Here is an 11,412-nt window from a genome sequence, read left to right as displayed (position 1 = left end):
AACTTTTGTTTAATAAATCTATTTGTTTAGTAATAACGATTTAGTAATAACTGTTATTGTAAATTGTATTGTTGTTTGTATATTAAAACGTATTTGTGTTGAAAAAGAAAACTGTGTGTATCGATTTTGTTGGCAAATATCATAAACTGACTATATATCGGCTTTTACTTAACTGCTAAATCCAAAGTATAATTTAACTACTAAATTCAAATTTATCAGTTAACTCAATTTTAGTCCGTTTGAAATTCTAATACGTAACAGAGGATTCATGGCTTGCGACCCATTGCTGCAAAAATGCGATCCATACTTTTGGCCGTAAATGCGCACTAAGAATGACGGTAAAAAATAGGTAAATACACAATACTGTGTAAAGTAGTTTACAATAAAGTTTAACTCCACACTAACAAACGTTGAGTTGAAGAGGATACGTGAAATGTCGAAACTAGTTTCCACTTAATTGTTCCATTAGTGTGGATTTAAACTTTGTTGTAAATGTCGATGAACGCCCATGATTCGATTAAACAAGAGTTAAAGATGGGTAATGTTGACTGACTGCCTTCCTTCTACTATATCAGTTCAAAATTAGTGGTGCTTATATGCAATTAACCTTTACATATCTTTGAGAGAAATGTTTAAAACCGAACAAACTTTTTTTGTCTACATCAGTACTATGTTCAACAAACACGTGATGGAAGTGTATTACACTTATAAAAATATTTTAAATAACAAACAGATGTACCTGAAATGCTTCATATAAAAATATATAACCTAATCAGCTGACCAGAGGACTAGTTTGTCATATCGGTCATAACAGAACACAAGCCTATTGTCTTCGTAAGTGTATATCCTTACGTCCTCTAGCGAGAATCCATTATTTTACTCATGTTCTTTTTTTTTTTTTGCCCGCAAATTCCTCCCACAATATTGGAACTAGCAGGATAAAACTAGTCAAGCAGAACTGAGGTGCCCAGGAGATGTTCTTATTTATATGGCGTAGACCCTCATATTAAGGGTATGGGGCTAAAACGCGCCTAGAAAGTCACCCAGTCCTGAATGGTCTAGGATTAGATTTCCTGGCATCGGTTTCTGTGTTCTTGGCTCCCCTCAGGATTCCGGGGATGCCATGTTTGAAACTATGTTCGTACCTCCATGCATAAACTAACGAAACCAAACGTGACACACACATGATCAGGTACCATTGATGAGTGTTTTAACGGGATTTTTCGGGTACGAACCTCCATCACCGTGGAATTCTTATAGAAGTAATTGGGGTTAATGAAGAAGCTTAAGAAGAAGGGGAAGGTCTTTGAACTCCGCAGAGGAGTGCAGGTATTTTATGTTAATTCTAAACAAACTGTGACATTCCCAAGCGCGTGACCTAGTATGATCTATTTGTTATTTGACATTAAATTTGCATATTAACTTAAGCGTATTTCTAATAGTTGGACCCATGTATACCAAGAATTATCACAATGAAATGTAAATCCTATATTATATTATGTAATTTTAAAGATGAAACTTTGTTATTATACCTTAAAATAGTTGTATTCTGTTTTCAGGTAAAAACTCTTACCTAAAATCAATAAAGCCCCCCCCCCCCAGTAGCACAGCGGTATGTCTGCGGACTTACAACGCTAGAAACCGGGTTTCGATACCCGTGGTGGGCAGAGCACATATAGCCCATTGTGTTTCTTTGTGCATAAATTCAAAGAAACAAAAAATCAATAAAGAACTTAAACAACACATGTTTTACATTCAATCTGTGTTTGCCAATATATACTAATATTACATTAACCGTCTGTTTTTTGTTCATGTTTTTTTAACTCAAATAATTATGTATTATGCTATCAACCATATTACTTGGAAAATTTCAATAATTATGTATTATGCTATCAAACATATTACTTGGAAGAGCGTTTTCATTTAAAAATTATTTTGAAATTTTACTACTTATTTATGTAAATATTCATACGCGTTTACGTTTTTATAAGCCTGATAAAATAGTATTTTAACTAGATTCGTCTTAGATAGACCTGAAATGAAACTGTCGAAATTCAAGTATATAGTATATATATTTTTTTTTATGATACACTACACGCTCAAACCACCTGTTGTTATTATGATGTGCTGGGTTGAAAAAAAGATCTGACGATTGGACACAGCATAAAGGAAGATATAGATTTAGTGACTGATGATAGATTAAGCATAACAGATCGAGTTCTTGACAAATGGATGTAGCTAAACCCCACAATTTGTTTAAAGTTATCATTAAAGGTCGTGGGGATTTGATTTGGTTCGGATATTCGCGCAAAGCTACACAAGGACTCTTTGAGCTACCCCTCCCTAATTTAGAACTGACAAATGAAAGGGATGGTATATATATTAAACAGCACGCACCATCAACCAAATCTTGGATTACTTTTATCGAATAGTGGGATTTGATCGTCACTTTTATAATGCATGTATGGCTTCGCAGCTTATTTTTTTATATATATTTTTTGCGACCTATGAGAACAGAATGAAAAAGGGTTACTTCTTATTGTAAGAATTATGATATTATTATAAGAATTATAAGATAGACTTATAATTATCAAACCAAAGCTGAATGAAATGTACTTATATTATTGTAATAACAAGATAAAGAGATTCTTTTCTATAAAATCTCAATCTGCAGTTACATTTTAGAATATCAGATATTTTCAACTTGCCAATAGAATATCAGATATTTTCAACTTACCAATAGAATATCAGATATTTTCAACTTGCCAATAGCATATCAGATATTTTCAACTTGCCAATAGAATATCAGATATTTTCAACTTGTCAACAGCATATGAGATATTTTCACCTTGCCAATAGAATATCAGATATTTTCAACTTGCCAATAGCATATCAGATATTTTCAACTTGCCAATAGCATATCAGATATTTTCAACTTGCCAATAGAATATCAGATATTTTCAACTTGCCAATAGCATATCAGATATTTTCAACTTGCCAATAGCATTTCATTTTTCAACTTGCCAATAGAATATCAGATATTTTCAACTTGTCAATAGCATATCAGATATTTTCAACTTGTCAATAGCATATCAGATATTTTCAACTTGCCAACTACTGCTGAGATGTAATAACAAATTTAAGGGAACATGCTAAAAAACACTAAGCCACGTCACTGAAATGTTGAGCAAAAGACAAAAATTCCAAAGTTGTCTATATCTCTGTTTGGGATCTGCAAATAGTATCTTTGTACCAGTTTCCATATAAATTGGTCGAAACAAGGTTAAGTAATTGACCAAAACCCCTAAAATTATTTTACCTTTTGCCCTCCCAAAATTGATCAAAAACGGGCATGTATTACATTTTATATATATATATACCAAATAACCGAAATACGGTGAAGTATTTGTCAAAAAACCTTAAGATTATGCTTTTCATGGCATCTTGACTTCCCTATAATTACTAAAATGGGAAAGTCCACTATTTTTGTCAAAATATGGTCGAGTAATTGATCAAAACCCCAAAATTATCATTTTTTTAGCCCTGACCCCTAAAAAGACTAAAAATTGGAAACTTCAAGTTTCTTGCATGTCAGTGTGTTTGGCGCATGAAAATTTAAACTTGTGCCAATTTTCATCTTGATTACTGTAAATATGATCGCATAGGAGTACAAAATATACATTTTTGGGTTGTTTTTGGCATTTGACCCTATAAAGTCCTTAAAAAGGCTTAAACAATTTTAAAAAGATGGGCTTATTGAAACAAGGCATTATCCTTCTGAAGTTCAAGTCAATCTGCCGAGAAATGAAGGAATAGAGGTCGATTGAAAAGTGTTTGGAGGAAGACTAAACAATAGAAAAACAGTAAGTTTCTCGAAGGAGACATAACAAAAAGTAAGCGTATTTTGCAGTTGTTACTATTTCACTCATATACTGAAATACAAAATGTTCTGAACCCATTGCTCTTAGCTTAAGAGCCATTTTAGAGAAAATATTTTGAAATTAATACAGTTTAAAAATATATTAAGAAAATTGCTACAATAAATTACCACTACTATTAGAATCTGTGTAAAAGTGAGAATGTATAAGACTGATTGGTATTATGACATACATATATACGAGTGTTATTAACAGCAGTATGAGTGGCTTCGAGAGCATTTCTGAGAATTTATAAAAAAAATACAAAATCCCTTAATAACTATTGGTCTATAGAAACGTATTTTTAATTCATATGAAACAAATGACCTTAGACCAATGTATTGTATCCATCCTGCAGATCACGTACAGAATCAATCAATGAAATGACAAATAGAAAAGTTTATATTTAACGAAAATTATATGGATACGTTTAAAATAACCCATGAATTAATACGTTCCCAAAGTTTGTGCTTTGAAATCCTGGTGTCTGCAGCTAATCTCTAACAGCATTCTGATTCTATTAATAGGAAACTGAATAACATACTTTGAGTTTGATAATTCATTCATAAGCCTCAATCGATACGTTTCTGGATGGGAGGTATGTACAAAAAGCTATCACTGAGTTCAAATACAAAGGCTGTACTATTCAAGTTTACCACACGGCGTCATCTTCGCATGCTATCAGCATATATTCGATAGATGAAACAGCTTATTTGGGATGATTCATATTTACTCTGTGGTAACCTTTAGTATAAAAGTGAATTTAAACGATTGACGCAGTAACTAAGAAACCTTTAAGCATTTCGATTGCATGAATATAATGAATTTGTATGAAGAGCAGGCTAAGAAAATTCTATACTTCCTTGGATTGGATCGTGAATATATACTATACAAAAGGCATCTACGTCAATTGATGTTACTCTGTATATAGTCTCCAAACTCAATGCATTCGTCATCATGCGAAGAGATGCATATTAATACACGTTGCAGTATTTAATGTATAGTTTTCATTACGTCAGCTACATAAATAGACTAATAGTTTCAACCTGCCGCTCACGTAACTTTAACCGTAGATTCAACTGTGAAAGTATGACTGATTTTTCGTGTCACAAACCAATGATGGAAAACCTAATTTCAAAGTAATATCTTTCAGAAGATACCTTTAAAATATCAATTGATCATAATTCTATATATCTCCTACGTTTGTGAGCTCTCTTTTATACTACAATAGTAAATAATTATATGCATTGTTGATCATCTCCTCTATATCAATTGCTGTAAAAAGATCATTACAAGTATGTGCTTTAATATCATGTTAGTCAAGTAAAACGATATATGTGTTTATACAGGAGCTGTTTACAAGAAGTTACAAAGAGAAGATTTCTACACAAGTGTTTGATAAAATCTTTAGAATTCAGTGAACGCGATGTTCTAGAAAAGTTATAATTAATTTTAAGTGCATCATTGTTTCATTGTTTTATAATCATTTAATGGAAAAAGCTTTGGATATTGTTATTTTCTAGCTCAAAGCTACACATTGTGCTATCTGCGCTCTGTCCACTGCGTGAAATCGAATCTCGGATTTTAGTGTTGCAAGTCCGTAGACTTATCTTTAACACAACAGGAGATAAAGGTTTTGAATGAATCTAAAGTACAAAGGTTTACATGACTCTAAAGTACAAAGGTTTTACGTGAATCTAAAGTATAAAGGTTCTACGTGAATCTAAAGTACAAAGGTTTTACATGAATCTAAAGTACAAAGGTTTAACATCAATCTAAAGTACAAAGGTTTACATGAATCTAAAGTACACAAAGGTTCTACGTGAATCTAAAGTACACAAAGGTTCTACGTGAATCTAAAGTACAAAGGTTCTACGTGAATCTAAAGTACAAAGGTTTACATGACTCTAAAGTACAAAGGTTTTACGTGAATCTAAAGTAAAAAGGTTTTACAAGAATCTAAAGTACAAAGGTTTAACATCAATCTAAAGTACAAAGGTTTACATGAATCTAAAGTACACAAAGATTCTACATGAATCTAAAGTACACAAAGGTTCTACGTGAATCTAAAGTACAAAGGTTTACATGACTCTAAAGTACAAAGGTTTTGCGTAAATCTAAAGTACAAAGGTTTTGCGTGAATCTAAAGTACAAAAGTTTTACATGAATCTAAAGTACAAAGGTTTTACATGAATCTAAAGTTCAAAGGTTTTACATGAATCTAAAGTACAAAGGTTTTAAATGAATCTAAAGTACAAAGGTTTTACATGAATCTAACGTACCAATATGCTTGGGAAGAAGCTCATTTAGGTAGTTTATTCATGAAAACATGTGCACTTGATAACAGTAGTTTCTACTGCTACCGCAACTTGTACAATGTCATCCGGTTTTTTGTTAGTAAACATTTTCTGACATAGACGCTCAGGCTTACCATTAAAATACACAGAAGTTTATCAGCTGAACTTATAAACTTTAGAGTTTTTATTAAATGTTTACTTAAGAAGATATCGTCTCTAGAAGTTTTACTTTATCTAGATATTATATATATGTAGATATATCAAGTACATCGCACCTTTCAATGTACACGTTGATTTTCTGCTTTTAGAATCAGAAAAAGATTTACTTTTGGTCCAAATGGTGTATACTATAACTGAATAGCATCCAGAGATAACAACTGTGGGTAGAAAAAACACCGAAACAGCAACTAGAGACATGTAAATTTTCCATTGCCAGTTTTCCATGTTGATCCAACACTGCAGTCGTCCTTTGATAATGGATTCTTTGTTCAGAAAAACTGCTGGACTCGCCGCTAGGGCACTGATACCCCAAGCTATGCTAATCAGAATTTTAGCTCTCTTCCCTAGTTGGGCGAATGAATAATGTTAGAAATCACATACAACAAGTTTATCATTAGATATTTTTTTCTTTAACACCTTCGCTGCCACCAGTAGTATTAATAATTCCTACCATAATCTCAACCATACTTATATCTTTCTCTTAACATGTTCGCTGCTACCAGTAGTATTAATAATTCCTACCATAATCTCAACCATACTTATATCTTTCTCTTAACATGTTCGCTGCTACCATTTGTATTAATAATTCCTACCCTAGTATCAACCATCCTTATATTTTTTCTTTAACCCAGGTGTCTAATGTTTATATGAGTAATAAACTATACTCTGTTTAATTAGCTCATTGAAGCTACATGTAATATGTGTCAACCGGTGTGTCACGCGGTCCATAACTAAAGTGACCCACCGGTAGAGCATATGGCAGCGAACGTGTCTCTACGATTAAGATAATTGTAACTGTTTCATAAAAGAGAAAAGTCGTATCTAACAAAACAAGCAGGTTTGTTTTATTGAATCATTATTTCTGAACATGTCTAGAATGTTCAAACTATAAAGTAAATAAATATTTATAACAAAAAAAAAAACTCCACCCGTATCTTTTTCGTTTCTTTATATCTTATTTACAAGATACGGGGAAATTAAACTATACATTTATTTTGATGTATAAGTTGACACAGAAGTAATCATTTATAAAGAATTAACTTTGTTAAATAATAGCATCATTAAGCCAAGAAGTGGACAAATGTTATTCTTCATAAACATTATGAAACACTTGCCTTTGAAATATTTTCCAACCAACTAGTTCATCCAGCTCTTTCAGGAGTTATATAATTATAAAATATTATATAATCATAAATATTTCATAGTCTGTTCTCTTGTGGACTAGCATAGACAAATTAAACCAATTTTAAAATGAAAGCTAGACAAATATATTAATATAAACGTAACAGTCACATAGTACATAATATTTATACTACACGTAATACATTCGTCGCTGATAAAAAATGAATTAAAATTACCTAATTATACAAATATAATTATGCTTACCCTGAATACCAGGTGAATGAATACTAACACAATTCATATATTTCAGTGAAAATTGAGTATTTCACAGATTTTTATTAACCTTAGTATATATATATATATATATACTTATTATTATTCGTGTAAACCTATAAACCTACAACTTCCTGAGAATTTCATTGGGTGCGTAATAGCGTCATATCGGTCGATACTCAGCGCCACCAGAACGTAAGTGGAGGAATACATAACTAAAACCTGTGATAAACGAACAAAATTATTATCAGATATTACTTTATAAAAAATCGTACAGTTCAGTTTTCTTTTAAATGTTAAAAAATGGGAAAAGCACAGAACAAATACAAGTAGCTTAACAACTTCTGTTATTATCTAACCTAAAAAACAAAATAACGTGTAGATGATTTTAAATCTGCCATCAAATGTCAACATTAATTTTATTCTATCGGTAGAAACATTATACATTAATTAACTTTAGTAGCTAAGAAATATATCACATAGCTCCAATTTTGGAAGCAAATAATCTTTAAAGAATTAAATTTCCGAATGAAATATTCCTTTGAACTGTGCAACACCTACATATACACGTACATTTGTAAATATATTATTAAAGGAAATGAAGATTTACTTAAATGATGAACATAAGCCAAAACATAATTGCATGTATATATATATATACATTGTGTAGATATATATAGTTTTCTTACATATCTGTATCAATCAGAACGAATTAAAATTGAATTGAATTTTTCACGTTTTTTCCAAACTTTTTGAACTTTCTATCTTTATTTCTTCCCATATATATATATATGAACACCCCTATAAAACTCCACCTAACGGGATACTACTTGACAGTTATAAAGGGTGAACGTTGTTATCCGGGTTTCCAGAACAGCGATTTATCAGCCGGGCATCTGAGAAAGAATGGTTGGTTAAGATCAATCACCACCATAGTTTCATAGTGCCTGCTACTTTCATTTCCGAAACTAATTATTCGGTGCGAGACAAGAGTCTCAGGCGTTCTGGATCACAATGATGAAGAACTTTCCCAAGAAGATGTTAACCCAGAACAGAGAACAAATAGTCTTGCTCAGTATAAATCACCTTTGCGAATGAAAACTTGTATAAAAGAAAAACATTTTGAGTTGAAAGAAATATATGTGCGTACATGTGTGTATGTAAATATAAATTACATTTCGATAGTTAACTAATACTGTTATTACAGAGACTTTCGTCCCAAAATGCAACGTACTACAATTTATTTTTTAGTTGTGGTCCAGTATGTAAATTTTAAATTTGAATCTGATAGCGTACGTTCTTCATTAAAGGCAAACATGACTTTGATATCCAAAAGCCGATAAGAATAAAGACTGTAACTGTTTCCATTTTTTTTAAAGTTTATATCATATTTAAATGCTTTTCTGCTATTCTGGAATACATTCAGATTTTAGTAAACACAAGCTATTCAGATTGCTCGCTTCTATAGTTTTTTTTTTTGTGTATTAAGTTTGTAAATGTTTGTGGATTTTTTCTTAACATTATGTTAAATACTGAGAAGAAAACCAATGACTTTCTCTGTAAATCAAATGGTTTAATATCATAAATATGTGTATCAATAAATGGTTTTTTAATAGTAGAAACAATATAATTAAGGTAAAATAAAAATTATCTTCCTCCAAGGTACTAGAAATCACTGTTTCTCAGTACTAAAATATATCAATATTGGGAAAGATTTAGTTGAGTTTGTTTGTGTTTGAGGACATATAAAATAAATAAAACCAGTAGTTATCAACTGATTAGTAGCCACGTATTATGTGTTATAATCGTTCTGGAAAGCGGTCTTGAGAAATTTTTGAGTAGTATATAGGTTTCAGTTTTGATTTATCGCATTAAATAATATAGTAATATTATTATACAGGGTTGTCTTGTTTATATAGCTAACTCAATTTTTAATAAGAAGTTGATAATAATAATAAAACAAACCTGTAGGTAACGGACAGTTTTGCACACAATATTCCCACCATAGAAATCTACAAACGTACGCCATACAATATCTGTCAGGACTTGGATCAATCCTACCATAAGATCTGAAAAACGTCCAAGAACAAGTCAACTGAGACAAAAAGAATGATCAGCTGTGTTTTATATCCTGTAATTAGCCCATTTATAGTTAATATTTGTTCTTTGAAAAATAAAATCAACGACCAACCACAAATCAAGACACACGATAATGTGTCGTGCGGACAAAACAACCTGCAGGACACACTGTGTGTCATTAACAGGAGTGATAGTTTAGTCATTTTTCACCTCCTGTATCTCCGACTGTGGATGTGCTCTACTTAACACTTACTTCACATACAAAATTTCAAGGCAATCCATTAAGAAATACCCGAGATATAACATCTCCCATTTTGATTAAAGTTTCTCCTATATTTTTCTTCGCACCAAAAGTACGGAAACTTTATTTGATAGAAAAACATACTTAACTTTTATGGATTTTCTTCAAATTTGGTACACTTATAGATCTTTTTAACCTAAAAGTAGGAGTCTCACTTGGTATAAATATAAACCACAACAAAAACCTCTCAAATTTTACGAAACTTTTTGTGCACGTCTACGCTAAAAGTCACATGACCTATCGATCTAACATTTTTACTACAACTTCACCTAAAAGCAAGTAAGAACCGCTTTTAGTTTCTTTTCCATTAGAACTAAAGATGGCTGATTTAGAGCAGCAAAACTATAAGGTGAAAGGACGTGCAAATGCACAAGTATTGGTTAGGCCAAGAAAACTAGATTAGCAGTTTCTGGTTCAAGGTTTCAAAATAATCATACGGGTGTACGGTTAATACTGATTATTGATTGCCAACCTTTCAGCACGGATTTGTTAAATTTTATGAAGTTACCCGAATTAAAGAGCGTTTAGCGTCACGTGATATTAGCTTAAGCAATTAGCATAAATAATGATGCTTTGTACGGCTGTACCGATTGCATGGGGGTGATGGCAAGAAACTGTTAATCTAAATTTCATGGCGTTACTATAAAGGAAGCCAATAACACTATTTTAGAGAGGAAAAGCTACTACCATATATTTGAAAGAATCTTCTTGGTTCTATAATGTACATAGGTCTGTTCCGAATAACAGGGTTGCTATCCTAAAGCTATTGTTGGTTACTATTAAGGGTCAATGTGTCACTTTTTTACTTGCTATGGTTTGTTGGTGTGAATTGACAAAAAGTCATGATATCTAATCAAAAACACCCAAGGCGTGAAAAAAGGTGCGGCCAAAAAATGGTTCAGCGTGCAACTTAAAGGAATGAAATCAATTTTTTTTTGTTTAACTTGAGGCATGATGGTGGGTAAAACAAAATACGCGGCCTAGCTAACTAATGAATTAATATTTGCTGTAAATTTGTTATCAATGCTATAAGTGTAGCTACCAGTTCGCCCCCAGTAGCACAGTTTGACCGCCAATTTTGATTTCATTCCTTTAAGTTGCACGCTCAACCATTTTTTGATCCCACCTTTTTTTTATACCTAAGGTGTTTTTGATCAGATTACTACTACGTGAGAAACTGTAGCTGTCGTTTACTTTATCTTCT

General features: G+C 31.8%; 1 protein-coding gene across 1 annotated transcript in view; it reads right to left on the bottom strand.

Moving 5' to 3' along the window:
- LOC106461175 (cardioacceleratory peptide receptor-like) overlaps positions 1–11,412 on the bottom strand; it is a 51,908-nt gene that overhangs the window by 14,844 nt on the left and 25,652 nt on the right. The window contains exons 3-5 of the mRNA XM_022388303.1: positions 9,794–9,897; positions 7,957–8,050; positions 6,490–6,777 (exon numbers count right to left, since the gene is read on the bottom strand). Of these exons, the coding sequence (XP_022244011.1) occupies positions 6,490–6,777; positions 7,957–8,050; positions 9,794–9,897 (486 nt within the window). The remainder of the gene's footprint in view (positions 1–6,489; positions 6,778–7,956; positions 8,051–9,793; positions 9,898–11,412) is intronic.

The sequence above is a fragment of the Limulus polyphemus genome, unplaced genomic scaffold, assembly GCF_000517525.1.
Source record: "Limulus polyphemus unplaced genomic scaffold, Limulus_polyphemus-2.1.2 Scaffold37, whole genome shotgun sequence".
Classification (NCBI taxonomy): Eukaryota; Metazoa; Arthropoda; class Merostomata; order Xiphosura; family Limulidae; genus Limulus; species Limulus polyphemus.
The sequence above is the reverse complement of the archived record's forward strand: the minus strand, read 5'-3'. Positions and strand labels throughout refer to the sequence as shown.